The following is a 20,012-nucleotide window of genomic DNA, read 5'->3' as shown; positions in this document are numbered from 1 at the left end:
TAGATTCTTTTCCCACATAGGTCTTTACAGAGTATTGGGTAGAGTTCCCTGTACTATACAGTAGGTCCTTAATAGTTACCTATTTTAGATATAGTAGTGTGTATGTGTCAGTCCCAATCTCCCAATTTATCCCTCCCCACTAGAAAAGTCCTGTGGAAACTGAAGATGAGCACTGCAGGAAGAAAACCTGCTTGGGGCAGGTATGGGGGTCCAGCCATACTCTCTGTTATTCCCCAAGGCTAATGGGGACCCAATGTGGGTCCCCCTAGGACTCGAGATCCCTGTGATTTAGTACCCTCCTCCAAAGCCATGGAGGGTGACTCTGATAACTCTAAAGCAGTCATGGAAACCCAGTTGCTGGGTCTTGGGGGGGATCTAGTTCTGGTTATGAGATAACAAGAAAAGTGTGCCGGGGACTTCCCTTCCCACACAGAGCATCTTGGGAAGAGCTCTCATCTTGTCCCACGTTCTAAAAGAATGTTGTGAGCAGGTGATGCTTGGGACTGTAGCTGGCATGCTGCCACCATGACAAGCATGGGGATGAAAAGCCAACAGCAAGAAGAATGGAAGAAACCGGTTTTTCATTTTTTTTTTTAAGAAAGAAGTGATCAATTTTTTGTGTGATAAAAAGCACATGAGATCTACCCTCTTAACAAATATGGAAATGCGTAGTACAGTAGTGTTAACTACACGCACATGGCTGCCCAGCAGACCGCCAGAACCCTTCATCTTGCACAACTGAAACTCTCCACTCACTGGATAGCAACTCCCCATACCCCTCCCCACTGCCCTGGCCACCACCATTCTACTTCCTGTTTCTATCAGTTTGACAACTTTAGATACTTCCTATAAGTGGAATCATGCAGTATTTGTCCTTCTATGACTGGCTTATTTCACTTATTATAATGTTTCTAAAGGTTCATTCCTTTTTTAAGGCTGAATAACCATCCATCATATCATCCATATGCCGTATTTTCTTCATTCATTCATCCATTTAGGTTGTTTCCACCTCTTGGCTATTAGGAACAAAGCTGCAATGAACCCTGGGGTGCAAATATCTCAAGAACCTTATTTCGATTCTTTTGGATAAATACACACAAGTGGAACTGCTGGATCATATGGTAGTCCTAGTTTTAATTTTTTTCAGGAACTGCATACCATTTTCCAGGAGCCTGTATCTTTGAGGCCATCAGGAGTGGCTGCAACAAACCCATGGCCACTCACTGGCAGAAGTCTTACTGTGTGAGAAAATTAAATGTAGTTATTGCTTGAGCTTCTAACTGTTGGGTTCTCTGTTATTTGCAGCTGAAAGAATCCTCCTGGACACAGGAGATGGTGTGGTATATACAGAAGGGCACTGGCTGGGGAGAAAGGAAGTCTAGATGTCCATCCTGCCTTTACCACTGACCAGTTCTGTGACTCTTGGCAAGTCAGTCAGTCACTCCAGTTTGGGGAGTGGCCACTGGACCCCTAAAGACTATTCTAAGATGTAGTGACTCAAAGGCCATGGCTCAAAGAGAAAAAATATCTGTCCTACAGGATCTGGGAAGAAGAGGCAATCAAACTCTCTAATGACAGGATGGGGAGTGGGGTAGAAAGGGGCTAATCATATCACCCACGACCTTACTTGTTACAAAGTCCAAATGTGATCGACAACATTTCCTACGTAGCAACCATTAACTCTGTGGAGCTATCACAGAATTCACTAAATCGATTTTCAACCATTATAAAGATGTGTTAGCTGACCCACTCCATGGTCAAACAGCTGACAACAAATACATGTCAAATATTTTGAACAAATCAGTAAGGTTGAAAATGTGTGCTAAAAGAATTATCCAGGGCTTCCCTGGTGGCGCAGTGGTTGAGAGTCCGCCTGCCAATGCAGGGGACACGGATTCGTGTCCCAGTCTGGGAAGGTCCCACATGCCGCAGAGCGGCTGGGCCTGTGAGCCATGGCCACTAGCCTGCGCGTCCGGAGCCTGTGCTCCGCAACAGGAGAGGCCACAACAGTGAGAGGTCCGTGCACCGCCAAAAAAAAAAAAAAAGAATTATCCAAAGGATCAAAACAGCATATTACCTTATCTTGAAAAACTCTATCACCATCCCATGCCTGACACTTAATGCTCAGTTAACATCTACCTACCCATTGATGTATTGTGGAGATGAAGAATAAAAAGGATCAAAATGGGTTGAGATTACACTGGTCAGGCTTCAACTTGAATGTCAGAGGATTTCAAAACTAATAACTTTATATGTGGTTAAGTGGTTCAAAAGTTCAGTGCTAAAGATGACAATTCAACCAAGAGCATGAAAATTCTTCTTGAGGCAAAATTCAGCTAAATCTTTATATCTGTCTCTTTCCCTTATTTGTAAAACAATGCCCTCCCTTGGGGAAGTGGGGATTTTGACACACTAACTTGAAAATTAAATTCTGCAGTTTTCTAACCAAAGCCCACTGGCTAATTTACATGTTGATCGAGTTCTTAGTACTTAGGGACATTATGAGAAGTCCTTCTGAACCTGCTAGATTTGGGGAGTGTAGGTCATGTGGTGTCTTGATGGCACTACTGCCACTGCGATGCAGACAATTCACCAGGCAAAGTTTTCTAATGAAACAGTCAACCCAGGTGTTGACAGGAGCTGATGGTGTACTCCTGAGACACGGGCTTCAAGACCGCCAGCTGAAGGTCCCCAGTGGAGAGGGATTAACAGGACTGACTCTCCATCTTTTCCCTCGAGGCCAGGGGTCGGTGTCCAGGCACCTAATAACTGCCTCCAACAATTAACACAGCATACATTATGCTAAACAAAGAAAGCCAGGCTCATATGTACACACTGCATGATTCCATTTATATGGCATTCTGGAAAAGACAAGACTATGTGGACAGAAAACAGATGAGCGCTTGCCAGGGGCTAGGGGAGGAGTTAAACACAAAGGAACACAAGGGAATCTTGGAAAGCGATGGAACTGTTGTAACAGATCAAAGTTCAGAAGTGATAAAATTGCATCTTAAAGGAGTGAATTTCATTATTTATGAATTTACCTCAATAAACCTGACTTACCACAAATTAGGGTTTCTGTCTCTCAGGAACAGCCTCCAGAAAGGTGGGTAAACATGGTGACATGTGAGCTGCCACTGAGGACTGTCCCCATGCCACCCACTGCTTCCCTATGCCAACAGCCCAACCAGTCAGGATCCAGGGCCAGGAACGGAAACCACTCCAGGTATTTCAATCAGGAAGGGATTTGATATGGGAATTAGGTGCTTATAGCATCACTGGTCTGGCAGAAGGCCAGAACAGAAGGCCCCCTTAGACTTTTTCATGCAAGGACACACCACTGCAGGTATCCTTGATCCAAGTGTCGGGATGCTGCCGGCGCTGCGGCCACAACAGCCTCTCCTGCCAACGCAGGGGGACTGAGGCCCCAGAACAACGAGTCTGGCCACTGCACCTGCCTCTAAATACTCACATCCCCTTAACCCTGTCCGCCAGCAGCAACAGAAGGAGGAACCTGGTCCCGGCCTCAGCTTCCAACTCTCACACAAATGCACTGAGGAAACCATCATGCATTTAGCAACCTCCCTGTGAGAAAGTATGCGACGTGGACTTGCGTTGGTAGGTTTCCAATCCGGAGGGTGGGTGAAGGTCAAGAGCGCCAGGCCCAGTACTTCATCTCCCCAGTCACCATTCCTCCTGTCCTAAAACAAGGCACTCTTTGACAAAGAAAGCACCACCAAAACGCTTTTCTGTCTAAACTTACATTTCAAACCATGCTGAGAGAGAGTTGAAATACTGTTCTCCTAATGGGGAAACCAAGATCCTAACTCACTTCATTATGGAAGAATATTTCATTTTCACATTTAGTGGGTCCCAGCCCCAGCCGAATAAAATTTTGAGATCACTGCATTTGATAACAGAGCCGACCACAATTCTCTTGTAACACACATATTAAAAACACGCTGCTCTTCTGAGTTCTATTCTGTCGAGAATGAAACAGACTAAGCTTGAAAATGCATTCATTTTTCCAGGTATCTGTAAGTTGTTTTATGGTAAGCCAGAACCAGCGGAGGGGAGTGTAACATTGTGATTTATGGTAAGAAATATATATTTGCTTTTTTGTCCCTATTTCCAGCACAGAGTTCCTAAAACCCTTGGAATTTCCTAAGAGATGAAAGCTTTAAGGTGTCTTTTGTTATGTTAACGAATGACTTTTGCAATGCCCCTAAGGATGGGAGATGGTTGCCAGTGGAGCCAACCCCAGTTATTAGAGGGTTGGAGCTTTGAGTCCTACCCCTGACCTCCGGGGAGGGGAGAGGGCCTGGAGGGTAAATCACCAGTGGCCAAAAATTTAACCAATCATGCCTATGTAATGAAGCCTCCTTAAAAACCCTAAAGAACAGGGTTCAGAGAGCTTCACGGTTGGTGGGGAGAGTGGTGCACTCGGAGAGGGCAGGAGGGCACGGAAGCTCCGGAGCTCCTTTCCACAGACCTTGCTGTATGCATCTCTTCCTTCTGTTCCTGAATTACATCCTTTTGTAACAAACTGGTAGATGTTTCTCTGAGTTCTGTGAGCCACCCTAGCGAATTAATCAAGCCTGAGGAAGAGGACATGGGAACCTCCAATCCACAGCCGGTTGGTCAGAAGCACAGGTGACAACTGGATCTATGACTGGCGTCTGAAGTTGATGGGGTGCTCGGTCTTGCAGGACTGAGCCCTTCACCTGTGAGATCTGACGCTCCTTCCAGGTGGACAGTATCAGAATTGAGTTGAATTGTAGGATACCCAGTCTATGTCTGATGGGAATTGGATGGAGTTAATTGCTGGATGGCATTAAAAAATATATATACATTAGAATGCAGTACGTTTTATACCCTAATTTATGCTCCTAAAGACCTAATATGATCAAAACAATAAGCCAGAAGAAAATATTTGGCTAAAGTACCACAATAACTACAATTCCTAGTCTCCCAATGATCACTCACATAGTAACTACATTCTCCACATCAAAAGGGATAAGAAGGGCTTCCCTGGTGGTGCAGTGGTTGAGAGTCCGCCTGCCAATGCAGGGGACATGGGTTCGTGCCCCGGTCTGGGAAGATCCCACATGCCGCGGAGCGGCTGGGCCGGTGAGCCATGGCCGCTGAGCCTGCGCGTCCGGAGCCTGTGCTCCGCAACGGGAGAGGCCACGACAGTGAGAGGCCTGCGTACCGCAAAAAAAAAAAAAGGGATAAGAAACCTTCTCATAAGGAATTTCAATTCATTCCTTCTTGGGTTATTTCTCCGAATTGTACAAAAGGGAGGCAATGGAAACATTTTCCTTTTTCTGACAAGAAAACTATTGGGTGGCTATGGCTAGCTTCTTCAACTGTTACGACAAAAAAAAAAAAAAAAAAAAAAAAAAAGTGACAAAGCACAATGGCCTAAGATAAAAACAGTGTCCAAACAACACTAGCTGTTTGGGTTATGAGAATCATCTACCAGAGTTGTCACTGGAAAAAATGAAGGACGTCTTTGCAAAAGAGCTCTAATCCTTCCTTCTCATAAAACATTCACCCCGCATCACACCCCATAAGCCTCTCACTGCTGCAAGGGAGTACCAGAGAATATCTCCTATCACTCTGACAAAAGGAATAAGAGCAAAAACGACAATCAGAAATTAATGACTGTTCCTAACTTAAAAGCTCTCCCTAGTTCTTCTCCTTCAAAGTATTTTTTAAAAGTTCAACTTGGGAGCTAGTTATTTCATATGGACGATGATATACTATCTTCTGCCAATGCTACTGACTAGCAAAGCAAAATGGGCAATAATTTTATGTAAAAAGAACAGACCTCTCAAACTTCTGGGTTAGAAAAAACACCCACAGGAAAGGCAGAACGTACACTAGGAAGGACTCAGAATAGGGAAGATCAGCAACCCTAATACTAAGCTTATCAGGTTACTAAGTAGACATTTCTCCAAAGACATACAGACAGCCAATAGGCACGTGAAAAGATGCTCAACATCACTAATCATTAGAGAAATGCAAATCAAAACTACAGTGAGGTATCACCTCACACCAATCAGAATGGCCATCATCAAAAACTACAAACAATAAATGCTGGAGAGAGCACGGAGAAAAGGGAACCCTCTTGTACTGTTGATGGGAATGTAAATTGGGGCAGCCACTATTGGGAATAATAAGGAGGGTCCTCAGAAAACTAAAATTAGAGCTACCATAGGAACCAGCAATCCCAATCCTGGGCATATATCTAGACACAACTCTGATTCAAAAAAATACAGGCACCCCTATGTTCATAGCCCCACTATTCACAATAGCCACGACATGGAAGCAACCTAAATGTCCATCAACAGATGAATGGATAAAGAAGATGTGGTGCATATATACAATGGAATACTACTTAGCCATATAAAGGAACGAAATAATGCCATTTGCAGCAACGTGGATGCAACTAGAGACTATCATACTAAGTGAAACAAATCAGAAAGAGAAAGACAAACACCATATGATATCACTTATATGTGGAATCTAAAATATGACACAAATGAACCTATCTATGAAACAGAAACAGACTCACAGACATAGAGAACAGACTTGTACTTGCCGGGGGGAGGGGGGTTAGGAGAGGGATGGAGTGGGAGGCTGGGGGTAGCAGGTGTAAGCTTTTATGTATGGAATGGATAAGCAACAAGGTCCTACTGTATAGCACAGGGAACTGTATTCAATATCCTGTGATAAACCATAATGGGAAAGAACATTTAATAATTATATATATATGTGTAACTAAATCACTTTGCTGTACAGTACAAATTAACACATTATAAATCAACTACACTTAAGTAAATAAATAATCATTTTTTAAATAAAAAGCTTATTAGGTGACAGCCTCTGTTAGGGTTTCCCTGTGATGCTGCTGGGGATGAGGATCTAAACAGTTATTTCTAAAGATCTAAGAACTTCTCTTTTAATTTCTTTCTAGAGCAAGATTTAGGTATGTGTATTATGGTGTGAACTCCTAAAGGTTCTTTTCCAACAGAATGGAGGTGATTGGAATTCTCAACCCCTTAGCAGCTAAGCACGACCTCCTCAAATGTGACCCCACCCAAGGCTCTCAAAAGAGCTACCTGACAACAAGCTGCGACATCTTCTCAGTTGCCAACTTACCTTGCGAGGCACCCACACGTCAGCTACAAGTGTTTTCCCCCTGAAACTCGGTGTACAGGCAGAGGCAAATACCTTTCAAAATCTCACATCCCCTATCGTTTCATACCCTGCAAAGTCACCTTTACAGATGCTGATGAAATACTTGCAGGCAGGCCGATCCTGCTTCTGGAAGACCTAAGCCCTCAGGCGGCCCTTGGAGAATAGAATCACATGAAGCTTGGAGAAACATTTCAATGGATAACCAAGACCATTTGACTGAAGAAGCTGCCTTGGGGCTTGCAACCTTACAAAATAGATTTTGCTCCACAATTTTCAGGCTAAAGTGATTTCAATTCAAATGAAGAACCACCTCTAACACATGGTTAAAGTAGGTCCCAGCCCAGTTCACGAGATCATGTCAACAGGACACATGCATCCAAAGAAAGAGAAAAAGCAGAAATTCACTCATGACACCCAGGGAAATTGACAAAATGCAGGCTGCATTTGGCTTCCCTCCAGCTGCCACTTAGAGGTGCAGTTAGTCACGGAGATTGCGTGGGCAGATGACTGGGTCCAGGGAGCCTGTGGGGGCCTGGCTAGCCCCTAAGGTCTGCAGGGCTGCTCCTCCCTGGACCTGGGCTAGTGCAACGCCTAGAAGAGTCCCAGCCACTGCCCCTGGGCTGGCCCGGTTTTGTAGCATGCGGGGATCAAGCATGGGAGGAAGGAGCTCATGTTATTAGCACAACCACACAAAGAAGCCAATATTCAGGGGAGCGACATAATATATTGTAACCACTCCCATCACGTCAACAGGCGTCACGTTAGTGGGTGTGTTAGAGTTTCTCCCACGTGACGTGAAAACGACTTCCATTTCAATGAAAATAGGAGATTCCCCATCAGTTGGATCACAGTTCGCCCATGGCAGCTGCCAGGCACAAGAGCAGGAGCGCCAGGCGTGCACGGAGCTGATTTTGTCTCCCTGGGCAATGCTTCCATTTTATAATTTGTCTCCTCTTAAAACCCAGCGGTGAGCAAGTTACAAATATAATTACTCTACTTCTGAACAAGCGCTAACACAAGCCATGAAAGGTGCGAAGAGAGGCTGGCAAGCTTACCTCTGGCTCTGGCGGGCAGGTTTGTTCATCCTCCACGGAGTTGGGTAAAATGGCCCAGGTTATGCTGGCGCTGGCCGATGGCAAAGAGCCAAGTGTCCCATTTTTCAGCTGCTCTGTGGAGTGTGACTTAGGCCCGTGCCATCCCAGGATGCTTTCTGAAATAAAGACCTAGAATGATGCCAAGTATTTTCCAAATCCAACATTTAGAGCTCAAGAAATAGCCATACCATGCTGTTAAAGAAACCCAACATGAAGTGGGTCCAATTTTAAGTGGACCATAGTGGATTTAAGCTGATTCAGTGGATTTAAGTGTAGATTCAGGTCACCTATTTATAAACGAGTTTCTGCATAATGACCATAGGCTGTGTCTCTCCCTGTCCCTGGACAAAAACAATTCGCATGTGCCGTACTTCCTTGAGGGTGTTTTTCTTATTTTTTTTAACTTTTCAAAAATACTTACAAATATTTACAATAAAAAGCAAAAGTCAAATTGTATCGGGTATGGGCTGCTCGAAATGCAGTCTGAATGCCCACTGACATGATGACCACAGCTGAGAAAAGACGCCTGCAGTGTGATCACGCCATGTGTGATTGGCCATTAGATGTGGCCGAAGTCCATTCGGGTGGCAGAAGTCAGGAAGCCACATCATGGACAGACATGGGCATGGAGGATGGATGCGGTCGTGCCATTCTAGCTACCATATTGCTGTTAATAAAGCTTTTTTCTTTTTTCTTTTTTTATTTGGCCACGCCACACGGCTTTTGGGATCTGTTTCCCAACCAGGGATCAAACCCAGGCCCTTAGCCGTGAACATGCAGAGTCCTAACCACTGGACCACCAGGGAATTCCTTATAAAGCATTTAAAAAATTTTCCCTCAACCCTTGGGAACAACAAAAAAAACTTTCTAACTCTAATACTGATCTTTCCGAGAGTAATGGGTTATTACAGAATAGTTGTATATATGCTTGCTAAAGGGGACAGGAGTGATCAGAGGTAGATTTCTTTACCCTGTAGCAATTCTGCCATTAGAAAAAAAAATAGGCCTCAAACTCAGCTGAATCTGGCGCTTCTGTTCTCAGCGTGAGCACAGGAGTGAGTGATGAAGGAAAGGTGGGCTCAAGTGCAGACAACCTCACGTGAACTAGAACTCAGCCGCCCTTCAGTACCTCAGATGCTGCCTGGCATCTCCTCATTCTCTCCCAGCTGCTCACAATGCTCAAGCGAGGCTGTTTTTTTTTTTTTTTTTCCCATTCTTCGAAGAGACGAGAGCCTTTGTGTGTGCTGTTTCCCTGCTCAGACTGTCATCCTCTAGTTCCTCTACCTGGGGGAGGAGATCTCCTGAGTAAATCCAGGGGTCGGCTCAACGATCACGCGCTCAGAAAGGCCCTGGGGGACTTCGCTGGCCAAAGCAGCACCCCAGAGGCACCCCCTGTCCCAGCTGTCGGTTTACTGTCTTATGGGTCTTAGCACTCTCTGAACTCACCCTGTTCATTCGTTTATTGTCTGCCTTCCTCTTCTCCCTAGAACATCAGCTCCTTAAAAACAGGGACAATACTGCCCTTGCTCACTGCTGTATCCCCAGAACCTAGAACAGGGTCTGGCAAGGAGTGTGAGCTCCTTAAATCTGTGCTGAATGAACGGATGACCATTAAGACTTTCAGAGATGGTCAATTTCAAGAAGAGTGTATGTTTCAAAAAGCCTGTATGTCCCTGGTGGAGAAGGGCTGGGGACAAAGTGGGGAACAGGGGGTGGGGGGAAGAGTTATTTAATGGATATAGAGGTTCAGTTTTGCAAGATGAAAAGGGTTCTGGAGATTGGTTGTACAATAATATGAATGTGTTTAACACTACTGAGTTGTATACTTTAAAATGGTTAGGAACCCCAATTTTTATTTTTTTGAATTTTATTTTTTTATACAGCAGGTTCTTATTAGTCATCCATTTTAACACATCAGTGTATACATGTCAATCCCAATCTCCCAATTCATCACACCACCACTTCCACGCCCCACTGCTCTCCCCCCTTGGTGTCCATACGTTTGTTTTCTACATCTGTGTCTCAATTTCTGCCCTGCAAACCGGTTCATCTGTACCATTTTTCTAGGTTACACGTACATGCGTTAATATACATATTTGTTTTTCTCTTTCTGACTTACTTCGCTCTGTATGACAGTCTCTAGATCAATCCACGTCTCTACAAATGACCCAATTTCATTCCATTTTATGGCTGAGTAATATTCCACTGTATATATGTACCACATCTTCTTTATCCATTTGTCTGTCGATGGGCATTTAGGCTACTTCCATGACCTGGCTATTGTAAATAGTGCTGCAGTGAACATTGGGGTGCATGTATCTTTCTGATTTATGGTTTTCTCTGGGTATATGCCCAGTAGTGGGATTGCTGGGTCATATGGTAAATCTATTTTTAGTTTCTTAAGGAACCTCCATACTGTTCTCCATAGTGGCTGTATCAATTTACATTCCCACCAACAGTGCAAGAGGGTTCCCTTTTCTCCACACCCTCTCCAGCATTTGTTGTTTGTAGATTTTCTGATGATGCCCAGCCTAACTGGTGTGAGGTGATACCTCATTGTACTTTTGATTTGCATTTCTCTAACAATTAGTGATGCTGAGCAGCTTTTCATGTGCTTCTTACCCATCTATATGTCTTCTGTGGAGAAATGTCTATTTAGGTCTTCTGCCCATTTTTGGATTGGGTTGTTTGTAGTTTTGATATTGAGCTGCATGAGCTGTTTATAAATTTTGGAGATTAATCCTTTGTCTGTTGATTCGTTTGCAAATATTTTCTCCCATTTTGAGGGCTGTCTTTTCGTCCTGTTTATGGTTTCCTTTGCTGTGCGAAAGATTTAAGTTTCATTAGGTCCCATTTGTTTATTTTTGTTTTTATTTCCATTACCCTATGAGGTGGATCAAAAAAGATCTTGCTGTGATTTATGTCAAAGAGTGTTCTGCCTATGTTTTCCTCTAAGAGTTTTATAGTGTCCGGTCTTACATTTAGGTCTCGAATCCATTTTGAGTTCATTTTTCTGTATGGAGTTAGGAAGTGTTCTAATTTCATTCTTTTACATGTAGCTGTCCCGTTTTCCCAGCACCACTTATTGAAGAGACTGTCTTTTCTCCATTGTATATCCTTGCGTCCTTTGTCATAGATTAGTTGACCATAGGTGTGTGGGTTTATCTCTGGGCTTTCTACCTTGTTCCACCGATCTATATTTCTGTTTTTGTGCCAGTACCATATTGTCTTGATTACTGTTGCTTTGTAGTATAGTCTGAAGTCAGGGAGTCTGATTCCTCCAGCTCCGTTTCTTTCCCTCAAGATTGCTTTGGCTATTCGGGGTCTTTTGTTTCTCCATACAAATTTTAAGATTTTTTGTTCTGGTTCCATAAAAAATGCCATTGGTAATTTGATAGGGATTGCACTGAATCTGTAGATTGCTTTGGGTAGTATAGTCATTTTCACAATGTTGATTCTTCCAATCCAAGAACATGGTATATCTCTCCATCTGTTTGTATCATCTTTAATTTCTTTCATCAGTGTCTTATAGTTTTCTGCATACAGGTCTTTTGTCTCCCTATGTAGGTTTATTCCCAGGTATTTTATTCTTTTTGTTGCAAGGGTAAATGGAAGTGTTTCCTTAATTTCTCTTTCAGATTTTTCATCACTAGTGTATAGGAATGCAAGAGATTTCTGTGTATTTTTTTTGTATCCTGCAACTAAATTCATTGATTAGCTCTAGTAGTTTTCTGGTGGCATCTTTAGGATTCTCTATGTCATCTGCCTATCAGATGTCATCTGTATCATGTCATCTGCAAACAGCGACAGTTTTACTTCTTCTTTTCAGTTTGTATTCCTTTTATTTCTTTTTCTTCTCTGACTGCCGTGGCTGGGACTTCCAAAACTATGTTGAATAAGAATGGGGAGAGTGGACATCCTTGACTTGTTCCTGATCTTAGAGGAAATGCTTTCAGTTTTTCACCATTGAGAATGATGTCTGCTGTGGGTTTGTCGTATATGGCCTTTATTATGTTGAGGTAGGTTCCCTCAATGACCACTTTCTGGAGAGTCTTTATCATAAATGGGTGTTGAATTTTGTCAAAAGTTTTTTCTGCATCTATTGAGATGATCATATGGTTTTTCTTCTTCAAGTTGTTAATATGGTGTATCACATTGATTTATTTGTGTATATTGAAGAATCCTTGCATCCCTGGGATAAATCCCACTTGATCATGGTGTATGATCCTTTTAATGTGTTGTTCGATTCTGTTTGCTAGTATTTTGTTGAGGATTTCTGCTTCTATATTCATGAGTGATATTGGTCTGTAACATTCTTTTTTTGTAGTATATTTGTCTGGTTTTGGTATCAGGGTGATGGTGGCCTCATAGAATGAGTTTGGGAGTGTTCCTTCCTCTGCAATTTTTTGGAAGAGTTTGAGAAGGATGGGTGTTAGCTCTTCTCTAAATGTTTGATAGAATTCACCTGTGAAGCCATCTGGTCCTGGACTTTTGTTTGTTGGAAGATGTTTAATCACAGTTTCAACTACATTACTTGTGATTAGTCTGTTCGTTTTTTCTATTTCTTCCTGGTTCAGTCTTGGAAGATTATACCTTTCTAAGAATTTGTCCATTTCTTCCAGGTTGTCCATTTTATTGGCATATAGTTGCTTGTAGTAGTCCCTTATGATGCTTTGTATTTATGCAGTGTCCACTGTAACTTCTCCTTTTTCATTTCTAATTTTATTGATTTGAGTCCTCTCCCCCTTTTTCTTGATGAGTCTGGCTAATGATTTATCAATTTTGTTTACCTCCTCAAAGAACCAGCTTTTAGTTTTATTGATCTTTGCTATTGTTGTATTGTTTCTATTTCATTTATTTCTGCTCTGATCTTCATGATTTCTTTCCTTCTGCTAACTTTGGGTTTTGTTTGTTCTTCTTTCTCTAGTTCCTTTAGGTGTAAGGTTAGATTGTTTATTTGAGACTTTTCTTCTTTTTGAGTTAGGCTTGTATAGCTATAAACTTCCCTCTTAGAAATGCTTTTGCTGCATCCCATAGGTTTTGGATCATTGTGTTTTCATTGTCATTTGTCTCTAGGTATTTTTTGATTTCCTCTTTGATTTCCTCAGTGATCTCTTGGTTATTTACTAATGTATTGTTTAGCCTCCATGTGTTTGTGATTTTTACATTTTTTTCCTTGTAATTGATTTCTAATCTCATAGCGTTGTGGTCAGAAAAGATGGTTGATATGATTTCAATTTTCTTAAATTTACTGAGGCTTGATTTGTGACACAAGATGTGAGCTATCCTGGAGAATGTTCTGTGTGCACTTAAGAAGAAAGTGTAATCTGCTGTTTTTGGATGGAATGTCCCATAAATATCAATTAAATCTATCTGGTCTGTTGTGTCATTTAAAGATTCTGTTTCCTTTTTAATTTTCTGTTTGGATGATCTGTCAATTGGTGTAAATCAGGCGCTAAAGTACCCTACTATGATTGTGTTACTGTCAATTTCCTATTTTATAGCTGTTAGCAGTTGCCTTATGTATTGAAGTGCTCCTATGTTGGGTGCATATATATTTATAATTGTTATATCTTCTTCTTGGATTGATCCCTTGATCATTATGTAGTGGCCTTCATTGTCTCTTGTAACATTCTTTATTTTAAAGTCTATTTTATCTGATATGAGTATTGCTACTCCAGCTTTCTTTTGATTTCCATTTGCATGGAGTATCTTTTTCCATCCCCTCACTTTCAGTCTGCATGTGCCCCTAGGTCTGAAGTGGGTCTCTTGTAGACGACATATATATGGTTCTTGTTTTTGTATCCACTCAGCAAGCCTGTGTCTTTTGGTTGGAGCATTTAACCCATTCACATTTAAGGTAATTATCGATATGTATGTTCCTATTACCATTTTCTTAATTGTTTTGGGTTTGTTTTTGTAGGTCCTTTTCTGCTCTTGTGTTTCCCACTTAGAGAAGTTCCTTTAGCATTTGTTGTAGAGCTGGTTTGGTGGTGCTGGATTCTCTTAGCTTTTGCTTGTCTGTAAAGCTTTTGATTTCTCCATCGAATCTGAATGAGATCCTTGCTGGGTAGAGTAATCTTGGTTGTAGGTTCTTCCCTTTCATCACTTTAAGTATTTTCTCTTGCTGCTTTCAATAATTTTTCTTTGTCTTTAATTTTTGCCAATTTGATTACTATGTGTCTCGGTGTGTTTCTCCTTGGGTTTATCCTGTATGGGATTCTCCGCACTTCCTGTACTTTGGTGGCTATTTCCTTTCCCATGTCAGGGAAGTTTTCGACTATAATCTCTTCAAATATTTTCTCAGGTCCTTTCTCTGTCTCTTCTCCTTCTAGGACCCCTATAATGCGAATGTTCTTGTGTTTAATGTTGTCGCACATGTCTCTTAGGTTGTCTTCATTTCTTTTCATTCTTTTTTCTTTATTCTGTTCTGCAGCAGTGAATTCCACCATTCTGTCTTCCAGGTCACTTATCTGTTCTTCTGCTTCAGTTATTCTGCTATTGATTCCTTCTAGTGTATTTTTCATTTCAGTTATTGTAGTGTTCATCTCTGTTTGTTTGTTCTTTAATTCTTCTAGATCTTTGTGAGACACTTCTTGCATCTTGTCAATCTTTGCCTCCATTCTTTTTCCGAGGTCCTGGATCATCTTCACTATCACTATTCTGAATTCTTTTTCTGGAAGGTTGCCTATCTCCACTTCATTTAGTTGTTTTTCTGGGGTTTTATCTTGTTCCTTCATCTGGTACATAGCCCTCTGCCTTTTCATCTTGTCTATCTTTCTGTGAATGTGGTTTTTGTACCACAAGCTGCAGGACTGTAGTTCTTCTTGCTTCTGCTGTCTGCCCTCTGGTGGATGAGGCTATCTAAGAGGCTTGTGCAAGTTTCCTGATGGGAGGGACTGGTGGTGGGTAGAGGTGGCTGTTGCTCTGGTGAGCAGAGCTCAGTAAAAGTTTAATCCTCTTGTCTGCTGATGGGTGGGGTGGGTCCCCTCCCTGCTGGTTGTTTGGCCTGAGGTGACCCAACACTGGAGCCTACCCGGGCTCTTTGGTGGGGCTAATGGTGGACTCTGAAAGGGCTCTCACCAAGGAGTACTTCCCAGAACTTTTGCTGCCAGTGTCCTTGTCCTCACAGTGAGACAGAGCCACCCCCCGCCTCTGCAGGAGACCCTCCAACACTAACAGGTAGGTCTGGTTCAGTCTCTATGGGGTCAATGCTCCTTCCCCTGGGTCCCAATGCGCACACTACTTTGTGTGTGCCCTCCAAGAGTGGAGTCTCTGTTTCCCCAAGTCCTGTCGAAGTTCTGCCATCAAATCCTGCTAGCCTTCAAAGTCTGATTCTCTAGGAACTCCTCCTCCCGTTGCCGGACCACCTGTTTCAGAAGCCTGACATGGGGCTCAGAACCTTCACTCCAGTGGGTGGACTTCTGTGGTGTAAGTGTTCTCCAGTTTGTGAGTCACCCACACAGCAGTTATGGGATTTGATTTTATTGTGATTGCGCCCCTCCTACCATCTCATTGTGGCTTCTCCTTTTTCTTTGGATGTGGGGTATCTTTTTTGGTGAGTTCCAGTGTCTTCCTGTCGATGATTGTTCAGCAGTTAGTTGTGATTCCAGTGTTCTCGCAAGAGGGAGTGAGAGCACATCCTTCTACTCCACCATCTTGAACCAATCCAATTTTTTTTAATTTGTATTTTTACCACAACTTTTTTTTTAATGGCAAAAAGGCATCCATATATCAGTCCTTGATGTCATTTTTAAAAAGTTAGAAACTCACAACACTAAAATCAAAGGCTGAAGGATGAGCTAAGGATAGGCTTATGAAGAATCCCCATAAATAATAAGGTGGATGGGGTTGGACTAAGAAAACCAACCCAGGGTTCCAAGACCCAGAATCTTCCCTAAGAAAGGCAGAAAGATACTTCTTACCTGTCCTGTTGACCAACTCCTGCTCAGAGACCTGAAGTTGGATTCAGATCCTAAATACTGGGAAGCTGTCTCATAAATACAGGGGTACTACTTTCTTTTCATTTTATTTTATTATGCAAGTAGTAAATGTCCTCTAGAATAATTAGGAAAACTTACAAAAGCACTAGGGGAAAAAATGAAATCTGCTCTCCTAGGCAATCAGGACAATGTTCCGTCCATTACTCCCATGCCTTAACTCTGTCCCTCCCTCCCCTCCACGCCACCATCATTCAGAGATGATAACCAGGAGACAGACAACAGGGCAGGAAGTAGAGTTTGGCCTGCTTGTGATACACAGCATCTTGAGACAAAGACCAGGACAGGAAGGATGGGGGTAGCAGTGCATGCTGGGAAATGCAGTTTTCTGTACATTCTATGGATTAAGAGCATCAAAGAACCAGTGACGGAGGAAGGAGAGAAGACCACCTCAGACCAGTCCAGCTGCTCTAATCACCAGCCACTGGTTTGGGAGTCTGGATACAGCTGCCTCATATGAGGATAAAGGAGGAAAATTCTAATATAGAGCGAATGAAAACGAGTGTATAAATCACTTCCAGCCTCAAGACCAGTAGTGAGCGCCCTCACACCCTCATTTTCTTTCCTTCTCTCAGCCCCTGCCCCTCCCAAAGCTGAAGCCAAAGCAAAGGCTTTGAAGGCCAAGAAAGCAGTGCTGAAAGGTGTCCACGGCCACAAAAAAAAGAGAAGATCCGGATATCACCCACCTTCCAACGGCCCAAAACACTACAGCTCAGGAGGCAGCCTAAATATCCCCGGAAGGGATATGTAGAAAGTCGAGTGAGTAGTGTGTCAAGAAAATGAAGTTCTACCAGTGAGCAGCTGCAAAGGGCACAAGACCAGCAATGAGACAGAACATACACAACAGAGACCCTAAAGTAAAGAGATCAGATCAGTGGGACAGAAACAATAAACAGTGACAGAAGTAAAGAAACACAGCCCAAGCGGAAGAGAGGGCTTTGGGTTCTGCTGAAAACAGCCCACCTCAGTCCAGCAAAACCAATGGGAAAAGACTCACATCTAGACACAGCTTGGCGATATTTTCTTAGGCTTTTTCTCACTGCAATTTCAAACACATACAAAACTAGAGTCGTATAATGACTGCCTGGCTCATGAAGTTGGGCAACATTTTTTAATTAAAAAAAAATCATGAGAAAAAATTTTCCAAGCATTTAGGCAGAAACGTTAGACCTGCCTTAAAGGAAAAAAGAAATCAAGCTAGTCTTGGATTTTGCTGCAACACTAAACACCAGAAGGTGAGTAGATGAAGAGAATAATGCAAATAAAAGTCTACAGATTTGAAGGTGGGTGCGGGGCTGGGGGGATAATGCTTATCTTCAGACAAATTATCTTTCCTCTGCCAAAAAGAGTCAGCATTTATTGAGCTCTTGCTAGGGGCCAAGGGCTATCATAAATAATTTACGTGCGTGAGCTCATCTAATCCTAATGACGACCCATGGGTAGGTCCTATTATTATGTCCACTTGACAGGTAAAGAAACAAAAAGGCACAAGAGCTGGTAAGTGTCAGGGTAGAAGGGAGATGAAAACCCAGGCCACCTGGCTCCGGAGCCCAGACTCTTTAAACTCTGCACTGTATGCCTTCTGAGCAGCGCTGCAGAGACTCAGAAAATATTCTACCTTCTGGGAGAAAAAACGACTTGAGGACATATCCCAATACATGAAGAAAAGCAGCAGAATTAAGAACTCAAGACTGGAGAAGTTGTATAAAAGGATTAGCAGTGAGCAACGAACCCAGTTGAACACAGAGCTGAGCAAGGCTGGGACTCAGGGGAGGTAAAAAGACACTTGCCTAGGGGTAAGATTTAAAGAGGTGCCAAAACACTGAGTATTCAAGATAAATGACATGTTCACGCAATATTTTTTAAATCAAAATTAATGCCAAAACAAAAAATGTCTTAAAGGACTCAGTCTCACCTGCCTCACACTATCTAATCCTGTTTTTATTTAAGGTTTTGATATTTTGTTCATCCTGGATTTTTTGCATTAATTTTGGTTTAAAAATATTGCATTAAAACAGCATTTACCTTAATTACTTTGGCACCCTTAAATGTGTGCTCACAGTGGGTGCCTCACTTCATTTCATCCTGTCCCAGTCCTAGAACTGAATTTAAATACTTTTTATAAACTTGATTACACAACTATGAAGTTAAAATTCTTTTAAAGAGATTTAATCTTTATCATACATTATTAAGTATTAAATTAATATTTAAATACTAATAACAATAGCCCCTATATTATATTACCAAAAATTGGGAAGTCTATCTGAGAAACAAAGGAAATTAAAGTATTCTAAGTCTTCAGCACTAAAGGAGAGAGTGAAGACACAGTGTCATTCTTGATTTTGATGATTAGAAAAACACAAGTTAAAGAATGCTTATGAAGAATGCAATGTAACTACTATTAGAATTTATGTACATATTTTTTCCCAAAACACTAAAGAAAAGGGAATACAATCTGTGTAGTGAAATAAGAGGAAACAAGAAAAGCAACATAGAAACATGAAAACAAAAAGCATAACAGAGGGACTTCCCTGGTGGCGCAGTGGTTAAGAATCTGCCTGCCAATGCAGGGGACACGTGTTCGAGCCCTGGTCCGGGAAGATCCCACATGCCACGGAGCAACTAAGCCCGCGAGCCACAACTACTGAAGCCCGCTCTCCACACCTACTGAAGCCTGCATGCCTAGAGCCCGTGCTCCACAACAAGAGAAGCCACCACAGTGAGAAGCACACACACCACAATGAAGAGTAGCCCCCACTCGTCGCAAGTAGAGAAAGACCCAACGCAGCCAAAAATAAATTTATTTTTTTTAAAAAAAGTGTAACAGAAAAACAACCACCAGTGTAAGGGAAAAAATAAATGGACTGCGTTATTCTTTTGAAAGATAGATTCTCAAGACTGTCATAAAACAAAACGCAAGTCTAAACCATATTTCATTAATCAGAAGACACACCAATTTTCACATTTTAACAGCTCTGAAGTTGGAGTTCATCTTACACTCAATGGCGTGTCAGAGTTTAATTGGCAGCTTTTTCTTAGTGGCACAAAGGCTAGTGGTGTGTGTTACTGCTGATTTGTTTGACAGGTGAGAAGATACGCCTAACTTATAGAAAGGGACTCAGAAGATCACAAACATACCAGTAAGTACAAATGCAAAGGAGACTGGGATCAAATATTACCATGTGGCTGCTGACTGGTGGTCAATCAGGTAACTGCATGTTAATTACCCTTCACTTTCTGGTCCACCTTAACCTTTGTGAGCAGGAGACCATCAAAGATGATCCAACAGAAGAGAGGAGGAAGACAAATGATCGGATGTTCACCAAATGGCAAACCCAGTCCTTAAACCAGGCTTTGACACATGCTTGCATCTCCTCACACAACATGCCTAAGTAGATAGAAGAATGCCAGGAAGAAGGAAAAAAAGGGTTTCTGGTTTCTTGAACCAACCAGAAACACACAGGAAGCTACAGAAAATTTAACTGTGGGCTTTAAGGTTTGACCGTGGAACTGTCTTACTCTGTCCTTAGCCTTGGTTTACACCCTGCTTGAGTGCTGGGAACTGCAGTGCCCGTGCCAGGGCTGTGACACCTCTGCTCAGAGGCCAGTGACAGGTGAAGGTCCCTGGAAGGTCCCCTGCCTCTTCCTGTAATACAGTGAATTCACGCCTCCCAGGTTCAGTCAACCTGAGAGGGTTTTTCCCAATGGAATA

At 42.4% G+C, this 20,012-nt stretch overlaps 1 protein-coding gene across 2 annotated transcripts in view; it reads right to left on the bottom strand.

Moving 5' to 3' along the window:
- The window catches only part of OSBPL10 (oxysterol binding protein like 10), a 290,264-nt gene that overhangs the window by 58,263 nt on the left and 211,989 nt on the right, over positions 1-20,012 (bottom strand). For both annotated transcript variants that reach the window (XM_081246970.1, XM_081246971.1), the window contains one exon: positions 8,262-8,416. In XM_081246970.1, coding sequence (XP_081103096.1) covers positions 8,262-8,416 — 155 coding nt within the window. The remainder of the gene's footprint in view (positions 1-8,261; positions 8,417-20,012) is intronic.

The sequence above is a fragment of the Mesoplodon bidens genome (assembly GCF_964165515.1).
Source record: "Mesoplodon bidens genome assembly, chromosome: 10".
Classification (NCBI taxonomy): Eukaryota; Metazoa; Chordata; class Mammalia; order Artiodactyla; family Ziphiidae; genus Mesoplodon; species Mesoplodon bidens.
The sequence above is the reverse complement of the archived record's forward strand: the minus strand, read 5'-3'. Positions and strand labels throughout refer to the sequence as shown.